The sequence below is a fragment of the Monodon monoceros genome, unplaced genomic scaffold, assembly GCF_005190385.1.
Source record: "Monodon monoceros isolate NGI ecotype Baffin Bay Population unplaced genomic scaffold, NGI_Narwhal_1 Super_Scaffold_18, whole genome shotgun sequence".
NCBI lineage: Eukaryota > Metazoa > Chordata > Mammalia > Artiodactyla > Monodontidae > Monodon > Monodon monoceros.
In genome coordinates this window covers 31,912,291-31,934,805 of record NW_021703774.1, presented here as the reverse complement: position 1 = coordinate 31,934,805, position 22,515 = coordinate 31,912,291, and the positions used below count along the sequence as shown (strand labels likewise).

Sequence of the window (22,515 nt, the reverse complement as noted above, 5' to 3'; positions counted from 1 at the left end):
TTTGTGTGGACATATGCTTTCATTTTTCTTGGGTAAGTAATTAGGAGTGGAATACTTGAGTCATGTGGTAGGTGGATGCTTACCTTTTCAAGAAGCTGCCTATTTTCCAAAGTGGTTGTACCAGTTAACGTTCCCCACCAGCGGTATGTGAGAGCTGTCCTCTTTATTTATTTTATTAAGAACATTTTTTTGTTGAGGTAGAGTTGATTTACAATGTGTTAATTTCTGCTGTACAGCAAAGTGACTCAGGTGTACATATATATATTCCTTCTCATATTCTTTTCCCTTATGGTTTATCACAGGATACTGAATATAGTTCCCTGTGCTATAACAGTAGGACCTTGTGGTTTATCCATCCTATATATAATAGTTTGCATCTGCTCATCCCAAACTCCCAAACCTCCCCCGACCCGCGCCCCCCTTGGCAACCACAAGTCTGTTTTCTATGCCTGTGAGTCTGTTTCTGTTTCATAGATAGGTTCCTTTGTGTCATATTTTAGATTCCACATATAAGTGACATCACGTGGTATTTGTCTTTCTCTGTCTGACTTACTTCGCTTAGTATGATAATCTCTAGGTCCATCCACATTGGAGAGCCGTCCTCTTTAAATTGACTGAAGAGCCCTCGTCTCCATCTTTTCCTCTTAGCTGATACAAGGTGCCTCCTTCTTTCTTCGGGGTACCTGTGAGCGAGATGAGGATGGGATTTAGGGACCAGAAATGGAAACGTGTATAGATGAATGGGAGGGTAGATGGATGTAACAGATAAATAAAGTTGTCTTGGTATCTCTTTTTTTCTCCATCTTTCTGTTTCTCTCCATCTGTTGTAGGCACTCAAGAAACAGGCAGTGGCCCAGATTATGTCACCCAATCAGATTATTGACACGTCTCTTTTTGTGACTGAATGATTGATATTTTTCCTCCTCACTTGCAGGTGCCCAGACACCATGCCACAACCCTGCAGAACTGACATTGCCAGGAAGTAGAAGACTTCCTTGTTTCCTCTGTCCCCCATCCTCACCATGTCTTCGACTCAGGGCAGTGGGGATCACTGGAAGTCACTGGAGTCTGTGGGCATCAGCCGCAAAGAGCTGGCCATGGCCGAAGCCCTGCAGATGGAGTATGATGCTCTGTCCCGGCTTCGGCACGACAAGGAGGAAAGCAGAGCCAAGCAGAACACAGACCCCTCTCTCATCAGCTGGGATGAGCCTGTCCTAGACTTCTACAGCAAGCCAGCGGGAAGGCGGAAGGACCTCAAGCTCTTACGTGGTCTCTCTGGCTCTGACCCTACCCTCAATTACAACTCGCTCTCCCCACAGGAAGGGCTGCCCAACCACTCTACCTCCCAGGGCTCCCAGCCTGGCGCAGATCCCTGGCCCAAAGCCTCCCTGGCCGGAGACTATCTCTACATTTTTGATGGTTCAGATGGGGGGCTCTCTTTGTCCCCAGGACTGGGGGACACAGACGACTCTTTGAAGAAACTGTCCCCACCTCCTCTGCCTCCCCGAGTCTCTATCTGGGACACTCCTCCCCTGCCTCCCAGAAAGGGGTCCCCCTCATCCTCCAAGATCTCCCAGCCCAATGACATCAACACTTTTTCTTTGGTCGAACAACCTCCAGGCAAACTGCTGGGGCATCGGCTCCTAGAAGAGGAAGAGGAGCTGGGAGGTGGGGGTCCAGGGCGCCTACTGGGGTCCATGGACTACGACGGTATCAATGATGCCATTACACGGCTCAACTTGAAGTCAACCTATGATGCAGAGATGCTGCGGGACGCCACCAGGGGCTGGAAGGAGGGCCGGGGACTCCTGAACTTTGGCAAGGACACTCCTGGAAAACCTGTGGCCCGGAGCAAGACCATGCCCCCTCAGGTGCCCCCCCGCACCTACACCTCCCGCTACGCCAACCGGAAAAATGGAACATCTGGCAAGAACCTCCAGATTTCTGCAGCTCCGGTGAGGACCTGATTATGTTTCTTCTGTCCCCTTTCCCCTTGTCATTCATAAATAGAGTCCCCCCTTTCTTCTTTGCTGTCCAAACCACAATCTGCTCCACACTCACCCCTTCAGTCCTCTCCTGCCCTCTGCTTCTGACATTGGGCCCCCGGGCCGTGGTGGGGGAGGGAAGAGGGACACTAGTAGAGAAGGCTCCTTTTCAGGGCCAGTTTTGTGTATCTTGGCCAAATGGTCCTTCTGGGGGCAGGCATTTTGGAATACCCACTTCGTGATATAAGGACAGAACTGAGGTGAGGGGATACACTGTTGACGGCATGGCCGAATGGCCTTGTGCACTGGGGTGGGTTCCTTCTGCTTTCTGACTTTCTGCTCTGCCAAAAATGCTGCGTGGTGATGAGGCTCCGTCATGATACTAACCGATTTTTAGTGCTCACTAAGTCCCAGACCCTGGTCAAGACCCCTCAGCAACCCTGCCTAATGATCCGCAGTGCTCTGTCTCATCCCAAAGCTCCATTGTTCTCACTCGCTAGCTCGCTGGCTCTCTCTGCGTTACTCCCTCTGTCTCTCTCCCTCCCTTTGTCTCTCCGCCTCTGTCTCTCTCCTCCCTGTGCTCGTGTGTGTGCCCCCGCACATCTCTCTCATTGTGATAAAATACACATACCATAAAATTTACTATCTTAACCAACTGTAAGTATACAGTTCAGTGGCATTAAATGCATTCACACCGTTGTGCAATCCTCACCATCATCCATCTCTTTTCACAGTGAAAATGTTAAGAAAAAGGTATGCAGTATGACAGTAATTATTTCACTTCAGCAGTATATAGTATAAAATAGAAAACTGTCTGCACAGAAGCATGGCGTAGGTTCCAGGGCAGCTTTGATCTTTTTCTGGTTTAAAAAGTGTCAGCAACATCTCCATGGGCGGGACCTGAAGCCTGCTTTGTGTTTTGCACTTGGAAACCCTGACCCCAGGGGAGCCGAGAGGCACCCCTGTGGCTGATGAGTTCTGTCCTAACAGCTTTCCACCTCATTCCCTCCCTGTTTCCTCCTTATCCATTGTCTGAGGGACACTGGGGCTTTCCCACCTTGTGTCCCAGCAGTTGGGATCCTTCACAACTCTGGAAAAGCCACGTGGTCCTTCCTTCCTGTGCTTCGGCTAAGAGAGTCCCCCAGAGCAGAGGCAGCTCCTGGGTTAAGTCACAGCTCTAGAGCGCAGGGCTTTTTAAAGGACTTGCTCTGAGAGGTGGGGCTGTTCCTGCTATTTATAGGGGCAGGGAGATTCTGTTCTGCACAGCTGGGCCTGCTTGCGCAGCGGCAGGCCACCCTGGTAGGTGGTCACCTCTGTGGCTCGCTCTCCTGCTTCCCCCCCACTCCCTCACCCTTCCCCCATCCCCTGTGTGTTATCAGAGTTCTGGGAGGGAGCTTGGTCCAGAGTCTCCTTGAAGAAGCTAGGGCAAAGCAAAAAGCCCTCGCCAGTTCTTAGGGGGAAATGCGGCCTTGGTCTTCCCCACCCCAGCTTGGTGCAGGGGCTCATCCCACTGGGAGGGGGGGCCCCTCGGGCTCTCGACCCATACCACCGCCCCGCCTTCGCCGGGCTTCCAGCCGGAGGGACCCACCTTATCCCAGGCCTGTGGAGCCAGCTAAGGAAATGGTTGGCTCCAAATGCCAGCCTGGTACCCCCGCTGCCAGCCTCTGCCCTGCAGATCCCCCCAGCCAGCATCGGGCGATGCCATCAGGGCCTGCCAGCAGGGCAAACGTAAGTGGCTTTTGTTTTCTTATGGAGCCAGTGAGTGGTACTGAAAGGCATGAAAATGACCTTCAGTCACCACTCTGTTCTCCACCCTCCTTGCCTTCCCCTCCTCTTGCTGTCTCTCTGTCTCTGTCTGTCTCTGTCGCTCTCTCTATCGCTCTCACTTTTGTGGGTTAGTTGCTGACAGTGGTACTATTGTTTTGACTGGGACACAGGCATGAACTTGGCAGAGCCAGGGCCTCCCATGCCAACTGCCCCCACGGCTACCCTCCCTTCTCTGCACCCCCTCCATGCTCACCCAGGGGAGCAAGGCCAATGAGAGAGGGTCACTCAGAGGAAACAATCTGGATATTCAAATGAGGAGCTCAGTTGCTGCCATCTGCCCCGAGGGGGCGGGGAGGACAGGAGAATAGCCAGGGGGAGGCTGAGAGGTGAGGCGTTGCGTGTGTGCACACTGGCTCCCCGGAAGTATCCGCCTTTACCGGATGCAGGCCGGCACTCTGTCAGAGCTGTCACCTCATTCCCTTGCAGTGGCCTCCCTGGTGGCTCTGGGCAGGCAGGCCGAAACCTGCCACGCACCACCTCCTCCCTGCGGCTGTGCTGCAGGCCTTGTTCGAGGGCTGCTTTAGAACTCCTCATGGGTGACTGAAAACAGCTCTGTGGTAGGAGACAGTTTGAGGTCTTGTCTCTGAGAATCCCCACCAGCACACACATGTTCTTGGACAGGAAGTGGGGCCCAGGAAGTCTTCCTGACATTCCAGCTGTTGGGGACCAGAAGACTTGAGAGCCAGGAGGAGCTAAGCCTTCTTCCCGGTTCTTTCCTGCCCAGAAAGCTGCTTTGACGCTCTCTTCCTCAAGTAGTGCTTACTGGGAAGGCACATGTGTCTGAGTCATTGCCTCCATTCACGGTCTCTCGGTCTCTCTCTGAGTTGGGTCCCTGGGGCTTACTGTGGATGTTGGAGCTTTGCCCAGGGCTCAGCTTCCCTGGGGACGGTTTGGGCAACCCACTTGCTCTGGCCTCAGTGGTGGGACAGGGAACAACAGCTGTCTGCTCAGCTCCCCTCCACGCCTCTGGGAGCATCCCCCAGAAAGCCAGCCCCACGGCCCAGCGTGCCGGGAGCCACCTGACCTGCAGGGTTGAGCTTATTAGACACTGGCCTCTCGGGAAGGAGGTTCGGCCACACTCATGTCCATCCCACCCAGGTTTCCAGACTCAGCTGAGGTATCAAGTACTCTTTCACCTTGGCTCTTGGTCTGCCAGGACGGCAGATAAATATATTCCTGGATTTCCCACATGTTTTTTATGCCCCTTTCACTGGAAAGTCTTTACACCTAGAGTTTAAGAGTTTAGGCCTAGGAGCCTGCGGGAAGGGGATCGCATGAGGGAAAAGGCACTGAGTAAGTTGCTCTTCTCTTAAAGGTGGGCTCCCGGCCCCACACCATCGCCAATGGCCATGAGTTGTTTGAGGTCTCAGAGGAGAGAGATGAAGAAGTTGCTGCATTCTGCCACATGCTGGATATGTAAGAGTTAAAGACTGGGGGTTTGGGAAGGGTTGTGGGCGCTGGGGAGGAGAGTCACCCCTTTCAGAACTTTCTAGGGAGGAAGAAGAGCCATATTTAATACATCTCAATTTACAACTATGGGATGCTTCCTGCAACCGGTATTTGCAGGTTTTTTGGAATCTTAGAAGTTCCACACTTTGGACAAAATTCAGGAAACCTCGATCTAACAGTCAAATTGTTCCAATCACTTCAGGCTCCGTTGCCTTTAGGAACAAACACACCCCAGATGGAGATAAGAGTGTAATCTTATCTGGGGCTAAAAGAGAAAGGAAGTGGAAAATTTTTCCGTGGAAAGCTGTGTGGTTTTAAAGCTATCCTTAATGTTCAACTCAGCTTGGGAAACATTTTGCAACTGTAACAGATGTATCAAGAACAGGGTTTCCCCCAGCTGCTTCCCCACTGCCCCCGTCCTGGCCCACAGACCCACGGGCTGAGTGGGGACGGAGGGGTCCTTGGGCCTCAGGACGGGAGGTCCCAGCAGGCCTCTTGTTGACCATTCTCTTCTGAAGGCACAGCGACGGTCCTTCTCCCTCTCTTCCTGCACAGCCTCCGATCTGGCTCTGATGTCCAAGACTACTCCCTCACTGGGTATGTCTGGAGCACTGTCACCCCAAGCCCAGAGCACCTCGGGGATGAGGTTAACCTGAAGGTGACCGTGTTGTGTGACAGCCTGCAGGAGCCACTCACTTTTACCTGCAACTGTAAGTTAGTGGGGAGTCGGTGTGAGCATCCCTAAAGGTGGGGCAGGGGTGACGGTGTTTTGACTGTGTGGGGCCTTTTGCCGTCGATTCCCAACCCCAAACTGTGTGTTTGCCTGCTTTATCTGGTTGTTGATGGCTCTGGGGGACGGGATCGGGATGAACCCCGCCTGCCCCAGTGGCCCCCCCTCATTGCTTCCCCTGCCTCGCCCCTTGCAGGTTCCTCCACTGTAGACTTGCTCATCTACCAGACCCTGTGCTATACCCATGATGAACTGAGGGGTGTCGATGTGGGTGACTTCGTGCTAAAGCCCTGTGGGCTGGAGGAATTCCTGCAGAAGTGAGTGTACTGGTGGGGACAAGCGGGCAGGAAGTGGCACCTGCCTTCTAGGTAGTAGGCTTCTGAGGGGGCTTCACCGGGGTGGTGCTGGGCTCGAGGCCTGGGGCTGGCAGCTCCCTGCCAATCCCACAGTCAGGACTCCTGCTTTCTGGGCATACTGTCAGCCACGTCGTACTTTCCCCAGGAGCTCAGTCTTCCAGCGGGGTTGGCTGGCTTCCTGGGCCAAATCTGCTGCGGAAAGAGCTTGGAACTGGGATTAGACAAAGACTAAGTCGTATCTGCTTGCAGACTTCTGCGTGTGGAGGGATGTGTGTATGGGGGTGGGGGAACTATGTGGGGTAGCTTCTCCCACCCTAGATTATGTGTGGGGTCTTTATGGCCAAGGGCTGGAGGAGGACTGGGCAGAAGCGCCCTGTGGAACTAGCGGTAAAAATCCCAGTTGCTCTCTCCTCCCCCTTCCCCTGCCGACAAGCCTTTCCCCCACTGGCATGTGCAGCTGGTTATGCTCCTTACCAAGGGCTCGCCTCCAGCGCCTCTACATCCAGTGGCAGCAATCCCCTTTCCGCTGCCCTGGGACTCTGGGGCGCTGGGGTGGTGGGAAGGCGGATTGGACCCCTCAGGTGGTACAGCTGTGTGGCAGGCTGTAGAGTCAGCCAGAGGCCAGCGGATAAGGAAATAAAAGAGAGCTGCTTTCCTCCCTAAGCTTCCAGTTGCCTACTGCCCACTACTACTGGCCACTTGGTGAAGCAGATCTTGGGAGTGGGGAAGGAGAGGCCGGTATCTCAGGTCTGAGGAGTGCGCGATGAGGGCCACCACTTGCTCTTTCTCTTATACGCAGGTCTAGATGCAAGGATGGTTGGTCTATGGCTAGAGCAGTTCTTGGCTGGTTTCTTTAACCTTAGGGATATTGTGGGCCCTTCCTGGCCTCTGTGCCCTCAACTGGAAAACTGAGAGAAAAGAAGGGGGCAGGGCCCTACGTGGCACACCTCCAGGGAGCACAGTTCAAATGTGTATCGCTCTCCCCTAGAGGAATAGAGGGGGCCCCAGATTCAGGGGCTCCTGGCGAAGAGCACCTGCCGCTGTTGTAAGGGAGCAAGGGGCATAATGGGTCACATCAACACAGCCGGTTTGGGTTCCAGTTGCCACTTGCTAGTTGTGGAGCTCTGACCCTCAGCTTCTTCTGTACAATGTAGCGAGGGTTAAATACGAGGATCACGCAATGAGCGATCAGTAAATATTCCCAGGGAAGGACCAGTCCAAAGAGAGGATGCGGATTAGATGGATACTGTCATTTCCCTTGCAGCCCCCTAGTCCTTGAGCCCCCAAGTCCAGAGGTAGATAAGCCGTCAGCTTCTGACATCTTGCCAAGACCCAGGTGGAGTGTTCCAGGCGAGGTGGAGAAGGATTGTTGACCCTAGGGTCATGCCTCTCCCACTCTAACTTGAATGCACACAGAGGAAGGCCTTCCACAGAGAAGGGCAAGCAAGTCCCTGGGGGACCTGTGTCCATCACTCTTGGTCCAGGAGCCCCCTCCTCCGCCAAGGCTCTTCTCTTCCCTCCCACGCAACAGAAAAGCCCAGACCCCTGAGCACAAGATAGCTGCCTTGGGTGGGGGTGGAAAGGACCCTCTGGGGGTTCCAGAAAGCTGCTAGCTCCCAAGGAGGCCCTGTGTTTCCTACTCTTGCTCAGAAAAGGGGCTGACGCTGAGGGGGAGTGGCGGGTCCAGGATGCAGGCTGCTCTCAGATAAGAACCTTGAGACAGTCCCCGGGGAGGGTTGGGTTTCCTGCCACCTCCCCCACCCCTGACGTACTCTTCCTTCCTCCTGGGGCACTCCCACCAGCCCCACCCCACAGTCCAGCCTCTCCCACCCCCAGGTTTTGGCTGCAGCTCAGTCTTAGCAGGTTGGGGTCTAAATCAGAGGCTTGGCGCCTCCGGATGTGGAAAACCCACTTACGTCCTAGCTGGACTGGACTGGCCTCCGGCCCAGGCACCTCTGTCGGCTTCTGCACAGAGCCCTATGCTTTGCTCCTTTCCTCTCCATTTCTGGCCTAGATTCCCAGCTCTGCTGAGGAAGGAAGTCCCTTTCCGGCTTCTGTTACCCAGCTGCTGGGACATGGCCCAGGCCTGCAGTGCTGGCCTGCAAGTGGGACTCAGCCTGCCCCTTCTCCTCAGCTTCCTTTCTGCCTAAGGTGTGATCTGGAGGGAGGAAGGGGCTGGATCACCGAGGGACTCCCTAAGCCCCCTTCTCTGAAACTTGGGGGTGGGGCAGGGGTCTCACCTGAGCAGTGGGAATAGCATGCTGGTAGTCTGTAGAGATTTACCTTGTTATTCACAATCGCAGGACCCACAGAGGGAGGTGAGGAGCAGAACTTTGATGGGTTAGGGATAATAGACCTGGAATCTTGGTGGGTTTGGTTGGTTGGTCTCAGCACCCAGCTGGTAATGGTGGGGGATGTGAGACTTAGGATCACAGTGCTGGGGGGATATTGTCACCCATTGAGCTCCACACCCAAGCCTGAGCACAGGCTGGCTTCTGTTGCGTCCTATGTACCAAAGCCAAGAGGATGGGGTTTAAACACTGCCCCTGAGAAATCTCTTTGTTCTCCCCTCCCTCCAGAAGTTCCCACCCCTAGAGTGAACCAGTGATAATGGTAATAAATACCTAGGAAAGTCATTGTTTGTACAGACCAAGGGTTAAATGTAATAGGTGGCATTTCTTTAGACAGACCTCTGTTTCTTTCCCCAAGCTCTACCATGACATCTCCTAAGAGCTAAGGTGGGGGTACATGACAGGTATACTCCCCCTTCACCTTTCCTCCCCCTTCCTCCTGTTTGTCTCTCCCTGAGGCTAAGGTATGCATTTCCCTTGAAAGTCCCAGTGAGTCCCCAGAATGCTAATGGCCTTGTCCCCCTGTCCCACCAGCAAGCACGCCCTGGGCAGCCACGAGTATATTCAATACTGTCGAAAGTTTGACATCGACATTCGGCTACAGCTGATGGAGCAGAAAGCTGTACGCGGTGACCTGGCCCGGACGGTTCGTGTGTGGTGGGGAGGCTGACGGCTGCGTAGGGATGGGGAGGTAGTGGGCAGAGAGAGGGTGATATGGAATACATTGGGCGGACATGGGGTAGTAGCACTGCGCTGTGATACAGGCACCACCCTTCTCTGAATAGGGCACTCCTTACACAGGTGAATGATGACCAGAGCCCCTCCACCTTGAACTACCTCATCCATCTGCAAGAGAGGCCAGTCAAGCAGACCATCAGCAGGTGAGAGTGGGTACCATCTTGGATGTGGCCCAAGCAGGAACCGTGAGGGGACCCTAGCAGATACCCTTGCTTGCCTTTATGCCAGGGCCAGGGGTTCTTGCAGGTGTTGGGGCCCAAGAGTCTTAGAGGAGAAGATCCCCACTTCAGGGTATGTTGGGGCCCAAGAGTCTTAGAGGAGAAGATCCCCACTTCAGGGTATGTTACATCTCTTCCCTCTAGTCCTTTGCCACATTCTCCAGGTAGAAGGTAGCCAACTAGAAAGGACTTGCCGGCCTTCAGTCTTCATGGGACATAAGGGAAGAGTGGGAACCCGTTTAAGCCAGAGTCTGATTCCTGAGCTGTGGAGAAGGAGGGCGGGGATGGGTCTTCCAGTACACTGGGTCTGTTCTGACATCTTCTATGCCTTTCCCTGTCCCCAACTCCCCAGGCAGGCCCTGAGTCTTCTGTTTGACACTTACCACAATGAGGTGGATGCCTTCCTGTTGGCTGATGTGAGTACAAATTCTGGGGCTGGCCCAGCTGCCCAACGCTCCTCCCTTCCTCTCCTCCAGTCCTCCTGGGATCAGCTAACACTGGGGATCTGGAGTAGATACTGAAGATCTATTAGCAGAGCACTTCTTTTCATTCCCCTAGCACATGGGCAAACCACGACTGCCAGCTCTTGGGCAGCCGGCACGTGTGTATAGAAGGGTTGTGCTCCTCTGTAGAAGGAACCATGCCCTGATCCTATCTCTGGAGTAGGGCATCTTCAAAGCTAAGGGACATAGAGTTGTCGCCCTGCCGCTGAACTTGAGCGTGCACTGGAGTGTGTCTCCTGTGAGCAGGGCCCAGGAACCTCTGATTTGAGAGGTTCTGATGTGCTGGTGTCACAGGTGGAAAACCGTCAGGAGGTGGAGGGTCCCAAAGGTAGGCAAGGGCCAGGACTCTCCTTACGTGGATTCACATGGAGTTTTAAGCCTCAAAACCATGAGAATAAACATTTGCTCCACATGTCGTGAAGTTGAAGAAAATCAGACAGTGACCTTCAAAAACAATCCCTGTCTCACTGATCCTGTTATAGTGGTCACATCCTTTTGGGAGAGTTCAGCTTTGTATCTAGCTCAGCCCTCCACCGACTACCAGAATCCCTTCTCTAGCAGCCTCTGCTTGAAAATTTACTGTGATGAGAGGGGAGTTCTCTGCACACCTTTTTTTGCACTAGTCTGGCCCTCTGTTAATGGCTACTGTGGATGGAGAAGCATAAGAATTGTCTTAGCCTTCAGGGAGCTTGTGTTCCTGCCAGAAAAATGGAATAGCAACGTAAAGCTGTTAGTAGACAGAACAGGTTGGTAATGAGTTAATCAGGGGCTCTTGGAGAGTGATAGAGAGGGGGACTGTCCAGGGAAGGCTTGGGGAAGGAGGGTGGAGTTTAGCTGGTCCGTGATTTGCATTTACTTAGGTAATCAGGTTAGGACAGGTAAGGGGATTCCAAATGAGAAAACTGCAGGAGCCAAAGTGCAGAGGGCAGGGCATGGCCATGGTCTGAGATGAGACCCATCTGGACATTCTTGACAGTAGTAGGAGAAATAAGGCTGCGTGGGCAAGTGGGCCCTCAGTGTGATCTCTTTGGTCCCCCTGCCAGTCCCTGTGGATTGATTTTATTGAAACTGCATGTCTCTGGGGGAGACCCTGCATGTGTTTGTATAGTATAAGCAGACGTAGTGGACAGAGGGAGGCTGGGAATAAGAGGAGGTTCAGGCAGCATGGCTGAAAGCGCTGGGGAACGTGGGCTTGGCTCCTTTAATTCAGCAGGAGCTGTGTGTGGTTCACTAACGCTGGATGTTTGAAAATAAAGCATGGATTCCACTGGTTACTCCTGAGAGTCATGAGCCGCTACTCCTCCCGGCTCATTCCTTCAACACTGTGGGTGCTGGAGGCTGAGTGCTAGCCTGCCAGCCTCACTGTGCCGCCTCCCACAGGGTGACTTTCCACTGAAGGCCGACAGGGTGGTCCAGTCCGTCAAGGCCATCTGCAACGCCCTAGCCGCTGTGGAAACCCCTGAGATCACCAACGCTCTCAACCAGCTGCCCCCCTGCCCTTCCCGAATGAAGCCTAAAATTCAGAAGGTAACGGGGCCCAGAGCACTAGCGTGGGGAAGGAGGAGAGGAAAATTCCCCGGAAACCAGGTGACTAGGTGTCCACTTACTAAAAGTCTCTTCTCTCAACCTCCATCTTTTATGTTTGAACATTCAGTCACAGAGTTTTGGGGAGATAGATGCCAAGTCTGTCACCTCTTCCTGAGGATGAGAGTGGGCTAGGATCTCCCCCCGGGACTGATTGCCGGGATCCCAGGCCATCAGAGGCTTTGTTCACAGTCACTGCGGCGCTGCCTGCCAGTTTTCGTACCCAGCAGGGTGCAAGACCAAAATCTGCCCTGAGCCGGGGATTTGGGACTCCGCAGTGGGGGCTGTGTGCTGTGCAGACGGGGCCAGCCAGCGTGATAGGTGCCGTGATCTGTAGTGGGGTAGCCTGAGGGCTGGCGTGTTTCATTTGGGTGGACACGGTGATTTTATCCTTGGTCTGGTTCACTGTCCCATCACACGAATCTGGTACAAACTGTTACTCTATCCTCCCTGGGGAACCTCTGCTCCTCAAATTTCGGTCCAGTCTGGTCCAGATGAGCACAGCTGTGAAAAGCCCTTCTTCCAGCTGTGACGGAAAAGGCCACGGCCCTGAAGCTCCCCTCCCTCTCCTTTTTCCCCAATAGGATCCCACCATCTTGGCTGTGAGGGAAAACCGAGGTAAGGGAGCTGCTTTTCTTCATCCAGAAGGGGCAGCTGAAAACTGCAGTCTCTGCCCAGATTCCTTTTTCTCCCTGGCCCCTTTGATTTATGGGTCCAGGTCTGCCTCTGTGTGTGTATGTGTGTATGTGTTTTCCTATATGAGGCGTGGACGCAGCTGGAGAGCACATTTCTTTCCACAAAATGTTTTCTAGTTATTTTTACTAGTTATTCCTGTGGTGTCCCTGGGAGATGGTGATGAGGCGGTGTAAGTGTGAGGGTAGGCGTGGTGGGGCAGAGTTAGCCCTGGGTTCCAGATGGAAAAACTTTCACTTGGGTAGGTTGTGAGCTCCTAACCCCTGTGTTTCCAACTTTGAAGGGGCCTGGGGAGATGGTGATAAAGAATTTTTCCCTAGGATTCCCCCTTAAGTCTTGCAAGCAGAATGTTGCCCTACAGAGCTCGTATCTCTAGGATTCTTGGTCAGTGATTCCCAATGTTTCAGATTTCGTGGACCAAAAAGCATTATTTTGGGGACCAACATAGAATTATCAGTTTTTATTTTACTAAGCAATGACTTCTTTTAAGTAACTGGTAACTATTATTCCCACTACTTCCTAAAAGAAAGGACATTTTACACTAAATAAGTAGCAATACGTAAAAATAAGGACAATTTTAAAACTGAGTATCTGTCATTTTATGAGAAGCTCGTGACGTGCTCCTGCTTCATCACAGATGGGTGACTGGCATTTGGGGACTACTGTCCTAGGGTATCCCACCTTAGCCAGTGCCATGACAATAAGATGGGGCTTGTTGAAGCCTCACTATTCTTCCTTCTATCCCCTTCCTTTCACAGAGAAGGTTGTGGAAGCCCTGACGGCTGCCATCTTGGACCTGGTGGAGCTGTACTGCAACACGTTCAATGCAGACTTCCAGACAGCAGTGCACGGGAGCCGCAAGCATGATCTGGTCCAGGAGGCCTGCCATTTTTCTGGGCCCCTGGCCTTTACGGTCTATGCCACCCACCGCATCCCCATCATCTGGGCCACCAGGTGAGCACTGGGCTGAATGGCCTATAGGGAGCAAGCTGAGTTAGACTTCAGGTGGCTTTTCCTGTCCGCATGTGACCCCACTGTCCTAAATTTAGGATCTGTGGCATTATGGTGCGCTGTGGCTGAGGGGATGAGCCCACTGAGAGGGAGACTGACGTGGGCTGGGACATCCCAGAGGAGAGAGGAAAGGCAGCAGTGGTCAGATCTTGTCACTCCCTCTCAGTGATGGCTGCTCAGGCCTCCCTGCCCCCTCCCGTCCAAGGCCAGCTGATGGAGACGCTGCGACAGATGGCCGCTTCCCAGCTCTGAGTGCGTGCCTCACGGCCAATGACTGCACTCCCCTGTAGATGCACAATGGGAGGGGCGGGCAGGTGGGAGATGACCCTTTGTCTGGAGTTCCCTAGGCCTGCAAGGGTGGGTGGAGGAGGACGTTAACTTGGTAATCCTGAGCTCCTCTCAGGGTCCCCCAGCATCCCAGGCCTGGGGGAATAGGCCTTTGGCTCCACCCGACCCCCCCCCCCCCTCTTCCCAGACCCCCTCCCCCTCCCTTCCCCTTCTCTCTTTGTTCCTCACTTAATGTATTCCTCTGGGCGATTGGCGGAGAACAAAGGAGGCAGCCTGGGAAACCAGGGCCTTCTCTGACCTCTTCTGTCAGGCACCTGTCACGAGCTGCAGGGACTCCCATGTGTTGGCATTCATTTCAGCATATGTCGTTTTTCATCCCCCACGCTTCTCACCTGCGCATGCGCATGTGCGCAGGCGTGCCCCCGGACACCCCATGGGCTGGAGCTGGTTCTAAGGAGGAGCTGCATGGCTGCTTCCCAATAAAGAAGGGAGAAAAACCGAGGGCTCAGCATGGAACCTGAAACTGGGCAGAGAGATCCAGATCGGGTTGCTTTTCCCGGAGCACACTTCCGCAAATCCGATTTGGCTGTCCTGTCCCTTGACCCCACGTTCCAGTCCCACAGATCAAGAGTCTTTACAGGGGAAATGGAGTTTGGCATAGTTCGGGTGGCTGCGATGAGGTCTGGGAGCTGAGTGTCCTGACCTACGCCCTTTCTCTTGTAGCTATGAAGAGTTCTACCTCTCCTGCTCCCTCAGCCATGGCGGCAAGGAGCTGTGCAGCCCCCTGCGGACCCGAAGGGTTCACTTCTCCAAGTACCTCTTCCACCTCATCATCTGGGACCAGCAGTAAGACCTCCCGCCGGGCTCCAGTGCCCACTGCACACCCTCTCAGCCTCCTGAATGCCCAGATTAAACGAGGCTCTGTCACGAACCCTAACCAAACAAGCCATTCAGACTCTTGAGACTCCACTTCCCTATCTTAAATGGGGACAAGTGTAATTTCTACCTCTCAAGTTGTTATGAGTTTCCAATGAGAAGTATCCATAAAGGCTTGTTGTAAACCATGAAGGACCATATAAACATTAGTTTTAATAATAATTCATTGTTTTGATCTTGTCTCCCTTAAAAGGTTTAATTAGTCTGAGGGAGTCTCATCTTCTCCCTTCTTCCTAAAGTTCCCATGGAAGAGGGAGACGGCACCAGGCTTTCTCCCTTATAGATCTGGAAGGGCAGACTGCCTAGAGGGAAGACTAATGGGCTTAGAGCTGTAGGAATAAGGCTCTATTTCTAGCTCTGTCTCTAGTCATATGTTGTCTCTGGCCTCTTTGGGCCTCAGTTTCTCAAACTGTAAAATGGGGACATTTGTTTAACTCAGAGGCAGTTGTGGCACGGAAATGAGGTAAGACAGGTTATAAGTAGAAACATGAAAACACAAGCACAAGACAGTATTAACCACCGTTTATTAACAGTAATTTGCTGTCCGGAAGGTAGGCATCAGCCAAGCAGAACAGGAAGGAAATGGAGGCCAGGGTGCCTCGATGGTGACATTGCAGGAGTGTGTGTGCCTCGTGCCTTTTCTGTGCTGCTCCATCCTCCCTCCAGACAGTCAGGAAGCACCTTGTTTGCTCCCCGCAGCTTCACTTTCCCAGACTGACTTATCTCTGAGTCCTTATGTGCAAAGCAGAGCTGCAAATTCAGTATTTGGAGTGCAGGTTAAAGAGATTGAGGAGGGTCCTTGGGGAGGCTAAGGATACCAAAATAGGTGGATGGAGAGTCTGTGGAAATCCGGGGAGAGGTGGGCCATTTTACAGACGGCCAACGAGAGAGGCAGACCTTTTCTCCTGTCTTCACACGTTTGTGATTCTTAGAGCAATAAAGGTATAAATAAAGTCCTTTAATTAAACAATCACCAGAGCAGGAGAGACTCCTTGGAGGCTGAGGATGGCTGCCTTAAACGGCTCCCGAATTTCACCATCCCCTTGGGATTCTCTGGCCTCAATTACTACGTGCTTTATAGCGCTCCAGCCCAGGCAGACCTCACAATGAGCCTTAGACCCTTTCCCCACGGAGTATCAGAGGTGTGGAAGCAGCCCAGCATGTCCCACCTCAAGCTGCCTGCTCTGTGGTCTCATTCTGCTCCCTGTCTGAATCTCTGCCTCAAATCCCATAGGGCTGCTATCCTTCCTAGAGCCTTGTGGAGGGTGTCATGTCAGCGCTGCCCCTCCAGATGCCCCGTGGCACCTTCATGGTCAAGACCAAGGCATGTGGGAGGAGGCAGTACAGTGTAGGCTTTGGGTGCCATCATCCTCTCCTTCTCACCGTAGGTGCAACCTTGGGCAGGTCATTCAACCCAAAATGGACATGGTAATAGGGCCTACCCTATAGGGTTGTTTGAGAGCAGTTGAGACACTGCAAGTAAAGTACTTGGCACAGTACCTAGTACATGATAAATGCTTTCTTCTTTATCATCTTCGTTGTGTTCTGAGCTCTCTCAATTCTGGTTTCTCTGTTCCAAGTGACTGGCACAGTGACTAACACATGGGGATGTTTGTGCATGAAAGTACTAAATGTATATAGCTCCGTTCCAGTGCAGTAACCACAGTGTCACATAGCAAAAAGCACCCAGTATATACACACATCACACAAGTGAAGCCATGTTCCCCTTTTCACTGATGAGGAAGCTGAGGCACAGAGGTGTGAGTAGTTGCCCAAGGTTGTGAGAGGCAGAACCAGGACTGGAACCGGCACATCCCAGGAATGCTGCCCGGAGGAGTCAGCCCCTGTGATGCACTGTTGAGGAATGGGTTGCAGAAGGGAGGAAGTTCAGGGCTACAGCTAACCTACTGGTTGTCCTGACTCACCCCAGGTGAAAGTCCATGGGGGAGGTTTTAGAACACCAGATATACCCAAGGGCTGAGGAGAAGGGGCCCTTGGTTGGTTCTAGGCATTATGGTTTCAGCTAGAAAGGTTCCTCACTCTCTTTTTCTCTGGATGCCCAGCTGGAAGCCTCTTCTTGGGTGAAAAGAAAGGGATCAGGGCCAGCTCCGTCTCCTCTTTGCTGTCGGGTCAGCTGATTGTCTCCCTCACTGTAGCAGCATGGGGTCAGCTAACTCTCAAAATAGGCCCAGCAGCCTCGCTCTGCCACTGTAGCCAAGCCCTGGCCTGGCGTGTACGCTGGCTGCTGGCGGGGTCCTAATTATAGCTGTGGGCCCCCATGGTAGAGGCAGCCGGGACAGAGCAGGGCCCTGCCAGCCTGGCGGGAAGGAGAGAGTGCCTCACTTACGTGGAGATTCCCCTGGAGGAGTGAGGGGCAGCGGTGGAGGGAGGCTGCTTGATCATGAAACTGCTAACCTTGGGGGTGGCCGCCCCGCCTCTGTGCCCTCTGGCATAAAAGCTGCTGGGCCCTGGGCTGGCCAGAAGGGTGTGACAGTATGGACTTTAGCCCAGGGACAGCTTCCCCGAAAGGTAATGTGGGTCCTCCCTCTTCCCACAGCTCCCCTCCCCTCTCCACCCACCCCACCCCCGGTCCTTATCCTGAACTTGGAGGGAGTAGCCGGGTGTGATTCAGGCGTGGGAGCACGGGAGAGACCATCTGGGCTTGGGTACTGGCAAGGGCTTCGGTGTCAGTTCTTTGGGCCCCGCCAGTTTGCTTTCTCACCACCCAGGGACTTGGAGGAGCCCCTTCTTTTTATCCCTTTGGCTTTGAAAATGTTTTGGGGTGAGAACAAACTATTTGCGTCCAGTGGGTTAGGAGAAGAAGGGGACACGGGAGGACAGACAGGTGGGAGGGCCGTGGGGGAGGGTGCGCTGAAGGCGGAGATCATGCTGCTGCTTCCAGGCTGCTCTCAGCCGAAAGAGGTGGGGGAGGGTTGGGGATTGTTCAATGGAGAAGGATTGTCAAAAGGAGCAGCTTCTCGGTGACTCTGCAGAAATCCTAAAACAAGGGAAGGAGTGTGGCTGACGGTATGGGGCATGTAGACACCTGAACCCTAGGTGGCTCTGGCCAAGTGAGTTCTGTCTGGTCACTGTGGGTAGCCTCAAAATCAGAGGGTGTTTGTCTTACTCTACCAAGAGGCTGCAAAGACATATAGACTATGCTCCTGCAGGCATCGAGTGGAGGTTTTGCCTGCAGTTTGGGATCTGTCCTGGTTCTGCAGGAAGGCTTATTACCCAGGGAGCATATCGGGAGGCCAAGTTCTCAGCCTCATCTTGACTTCCTGGGCCACCTGGCCCTGGAAGCCACAGGGGTGGCACTTCCTGATTTGGTTTCCTGTCCTCCCTAGGATCTGCTTCCCTGTGCAGGTGAACCGGTTGCCTCGGGAGACCCTGCTGTGTGCCACTCTCTATGCTCTGCCCATCCCCCCACCCGGGAGTTCCTCGGAGTCCAATAAGCAGCGGCGGGTGCCCGAAGCCCTGGGCTGGGTCACTGCTCCGCTCTTCAACTTCAGGCAGTATGTGGGCCCAGGGCAGCTTGGCCTTGGCAGGGAGGAGGGGATAGGGAGAGAGAGGCCTGGCCGCTGCGTGGGCCAATGCCCCTTGGGCAGGTTGGCCAGGTGGGGCTCACCGGCAGAGTCCAGAGGGTCCCAGCCCTGGTGGAGAGAACCAAGGCACAGGACTGGTGGCCAGCACAGTTAAGGTAATCAAGAGCTACCGGGCAGGACTGGTGGGAAGGGGCACGGACATGCATGCTCAGGCAGCATCACCTGGTCTTGTCATTGGAAGGACCTTAGAGGTCATCCAGTCCAGCTCTCTACGTCGTGAAGGCATCCCTGCCACCAGGTCACCCAGACCAGGGAGGGTGTGGTTAGTTTAGGAAGGCTTCCTGGGGGGGGGGGCGGTTTATAGGACTTGGAAGAAAGAGAAGGCCGTGGTCTGTGGGGAGAATGAGAGAGAGGAGTTGGGCAGTGGCTTCAAGCAGAAAAGGCAGAGTTTTGGATAGGGAGAGCGGGAGGAGAACCATCTCCTTAGCGACTGGGTTTGTTGGCTTATCCCACCTTCCATCCTCCTTAGAGTCCTGACCTGTGGCCGGAAGCTTCTGGGCTTATGGCCAGCAACACAGGAAAGCCCCAGTACCCGTTGGAGTGCACCTAATTTCCATCAGCCAGATAGTGTCATCCTGCAGGTGAGACCCCAGCCTCTCCCTCCCACCGACCCATCAGGACCACTCCGGAGTTGGCTCCATGTTTTCCCTTTGAGGTTTGGGCTGGGGCAGTAGGAGAAGGTGCGGAACTTTGCGCGTGGGATGATGAGACTGAAGCAAGTAGGTGAACATGGTTAGACCCGGAGTGGGAGGGCAAGTTCTGCGGAAGCTATGTCCCATCTCCTTGAGGTTAACTGATTTCAAGGAGCCTGAAGGCAGGGTCTGAGACCCTTGCCAACCAGGGCTCAGCTCTTCAGAGTTCCTTATATTGAACCCTAATGTTACTAATCTGAGCCATCCCCTCTTGGGGCCCATGGGGAAGCCCTCCCCACAGCCACTCAGTGCTCTAGTGGGGTGGACCCATTCTCTGGGGACAGGAGGAGGAGCTGGTCAGGTCCAAGGTCTAGTTACCGTTTCTGGTTCCTTTTCTTGTGGTCATGAGATGCTTTGGTACGGAGTATGGAATATCAAAGTGGATACAGAATGAAAGCTCCAAGAGGCAGGCGTTTTTATCTGTCTTATTTACTACTCTGTGCCCAGGGCCCAGAACAATGCTCGGTACATATTAGGGTTCAATAAACATTTCTTGAATGAAAGGATGTGGAACTCCCTTTGAGGACTGGCTCCCTGAGCTCTGACATCCATTTTAGAAGGATGAACATGGCAGCAGAGAGCAAGGGAACCCAGCATTGCAGGCTTCAGAGTTGACAGAGCTCTCACCTGGCATGTGGTCCCACTTTCCATCAGGCAGTAGTGCCCTCCAAGACCACACTGAAGGCTCCCCAACCTCGGCGTGCGAGGCTCCCGGTGGCTCAGCCTAATGACGCTTCTGTTCAGAGTTTGGCCTGGGGCCAGTCCCCTCACCTAGATGCATCTCAGCCCAACCTCTTCCTCACTTGACCGTTTTTCTTTCTCTCTCTTTGTTTCCTTCTCATTTTTCGCTGGAAGTTATAGCTGGAAGGGACTTTAGCGATCACCAAGTCCAACAAGGTTATTTTACAGACAAAGAATCTGAGGGTAAGGGAGGGAGGAAGGGAGGCAGGAAGGCTGGTGGGTAAAAGAAGAGCTGGAGACCCAGGTAGGTGGCAGCCCCATCCAGCTTCCTGTTCTCTCTCCTCACTTCCCTGATGTCATCTCCCAGATTGACTTTCCCACCTCAGCCTTCGACATCAAGTTCACCAGCCCCGCTGGAGACAAGTTCAGCCCCCGCTATGAGTTTGGCAGCCTCCGGGAGGAAGACCAACACGTGCTTAAAAACATCATGCAGAAGGAGTCCCTGTACTGGTGAGGCCCAGGGCATCCCCCATGTGTGACTCGGGCCTCCACTAAGTCTCTCGAGTTCTAACTGACCTTCTCTTACCTCCCAGCAGGTCCCTGTCCTCCTGCTTTGGGAGTCGAGGTGGGATAGGGTGGGCACTGCCGCCTAGGCAGGAAGTGGTGGAGAGAGGGCTCTGCGGCCCCCAGACGTTTTTCATGAGCTGACCTTAGGCAAAGTGGAGCGCTCACAGTCAGGATGTTAGATCTGGGAACACCCATCCCCACGATGGGGACTTGGCCCAGAATCAGCTTGCCAAGAGGACCAGAGCTTTGCCCCACCCCCAGATAAGCTGTGTACTATTTGCTGTCCATTGGGGCAGCTGGCCGTTATGCTTACCACCCTGCCCCCACCTCCTGCCCCTTCCACACCCACAGCCTTTGCATTTCTCTGGCCCTGTCACTTTCCAAAAAGGATCAGGTGTCAAGGCAAGCTGGCAGCTGTCAGGGGTAAGCGAGTCCAAGCTGATCTCAAACTTGGGGCTACCTCTCTCACCAGGGTTGAAGAGGCTGGAGGAGCTGGTGGGATCTGGGCTCCTCCCCGGCCTGCTCTCTCCCCTATACCTCTGTGGCTCCTGCATGGCCCTTGCATGTGGCGGTTGGGGGAAATGAGAGAGATGGGGCTCATCTCTCTCCCTCGTGTCTCACCCAGGGCAGCCAGAATCACACCGAGTGACTGCAGACCTCCCCTGCCCCCACTCCTCTGCTGACCCCTTGCTTCATTAGCCCCTGAGCTCCCTTCTCCCATTAGACACCTGATCTCAGGCAAGGCCCAATTAGCTGCAGGTCCTATAAAACCTCCAGCTGGCCCCAGGAAGCCCCAGGAGGCCTCTCAGCCGCCCAGGCCCTGAGCAGTGGGGACCACTGCCCTCTGGTGGCTCTACTTGGGAGTGATGTCCGAAGGGCATCCTCAGGAGGGGTAGCGAATTCGGTGCCCTTGGCCCCTGCATGCTGCCTTGGTGTGAGATGTCCCTGAGTCAAGGATCAAAGATGCGATTTGGACCCTGGCTCCCAGAGTTTGCTTCACACATTGCAATCACTTAGGGATATTTTTTAAATTACCGATGGCTGCCTTCCCCAGACATTCTGACTTAATTGGTTTTGGGTGTAGCCTGGACAAGAGGCGTTTATAAAGCTCCTCAGGTGATTGTAACATGCAGCAAAGTTTGGCAACTACTGAACTGGAGTGTGTCGCATTCTCTTGGAGCGTGAGTACCTTACCCTCTGGCTGACTCTGCTGTCTCTCTCACCTCCCCCTACCACTTCCACCCCCAGGCTCACTGATGCTGACAAAAAGAGCCTGTGGGAGAAGCGGTATTATTGCCACTCGGAGGTGAGCTCACTCCCCCTGGTGCTCGCTAGCGCCCCCAGCTGGGAGTGGGCTTGCCTGCCCGACATCTACGCTCTCCTGAAGCAGTGGACCCACATGAACCACCAGGATGCCCTGGGGCTCCTGCATGCCACGTGAGTTGTAACACCCACCTTTCCTGACCACGTGTCCTTCCAGAAGCCAGGGCTTGGCACTGCCCATCACTGCCCTGGCCAGCCCTGGGGAGAATGGTCAAGTGGGTGTGGAAATTCAGGGCTTTTCCACTTCTCCTTTTCCCTTTCTTTATTTTATTCCACCCCCACCCCCCATGTTATATTATGAACATTTTTCAAACATACAACAAAACTGAGAATTTAATAGTGAACATCCATATTCCCACCACCTAAATTCTAACCATTCACATTTGTTATATTTGCTTTATTGTGTATATACTGTCCATCAATACATCTTATTTTTTAATGCATTTTGAAGTAAATTGAGACATCATAACTCCTTCCTAAATACTTTAGCAAGCATAACATTAACTAGAGCTCAATGTTTGTTTACGTTTTTTTCTTTTGAGACAAAATTTACATATAAGTAAATGCCCAAGCCTTATGTGTACATTTGCCGAGACTTGACATATGCACACACCTGTGTAACCCAAACCTTATCACTTAGTTCTGCTCTTACAGTCCTCTCTCCCTTCGTTCCTCTGGGGACACAGGCTCCCAGTCTCAAACCCCTAGAATGGTTTATTTTCTTCTACTCTTAGTAATTGAAATGTACCTGATCCATGTATTTTGCCTTCAGGACTCTTTGAGGCAAAGGTTTTGCTAATCTCTGCTAAACTAATTCTGGCTAGGTGTACTGGCTTATATATAATTTCATGATCTTTGTTATTTGCCTGGCAAGCTTTGCATTAAAAGGATGGTACCAAGAAACGATAATGCTTTGACCCTCACGAGGGCTCTTTGATGATGGGATTTCTGGCACAGTGGGAGTCAAGGAAGAGATCT

General features: G+C 53.3%; 1 protein-coding gene across 3 annotated transcripts in view; it reads left to right on the top strand.

Moving 5' to 3' along the window:
- PIK3C2B (phosphatidylinositol-4-phosphate 3-kinase catalytic subunit type 2 beta) overlaps positions 1–22,515 on the top strand; it is a 62,714-nt gene that overhangs the window by 20,502 nt on the left and 19,697 nt on the right. For all 3 annotated transcript variants that reach the window (XM_029227552.1, XM_029227550.1, XM_029227551.1), the window contains exons 2-16: positions 935–1,955; positions 5,128–5,228; positions 5,817–5,971; positions 6,188–6,308; positions 9,233–9,344; positions 9,500–9,579; positions 10,007–10,070; positions 11,538–11,684; positions 12,326–12,359; positions 13,193–13,388; positions 14,457–14,579; positions 18,017–18,184; positions 18,744–18,855; positions 20,015–20,157; positions 21,463–21,651. In XM_029227552.1, coding sequence (XP_029083385.1) covers positions 1,023–1,955; positions 5,128–5,228; positions 5,817–5,971; positions 6,188–6,308; positions 9,233–9,344; positions 9,500–9,579; positions 10,007–10,070; positions 11,538–11,684; positions 12,326–12,359; positions 13,193–13,388; positions 14,457–14,579; positions 18,017–18,184; positions 18,744–18,855; positions 20,015–20,157; positions 21,463–21,651 — 2,678 coding nt within the window. In that variant the 5' untranslated portion in view covers positions 935–1,022. The remainder of the gene's footprint in view (positions 1–934; positions 1,956–5,127; positions 5,229–5,816; positions 5,972–6,187; positions 6,309–9,232; positions 9,345–9,499; positions 9,580–10,006; positions 10,071–11,537; positions 11,685–12,325; positions 12,360–13,192; positions 13,389–14,456; positions 14,580–18,016; positions 18,185–18,743; positions 18,856–20,014; positions 20,158–21,462; positions 21,652–22,515) is intronic.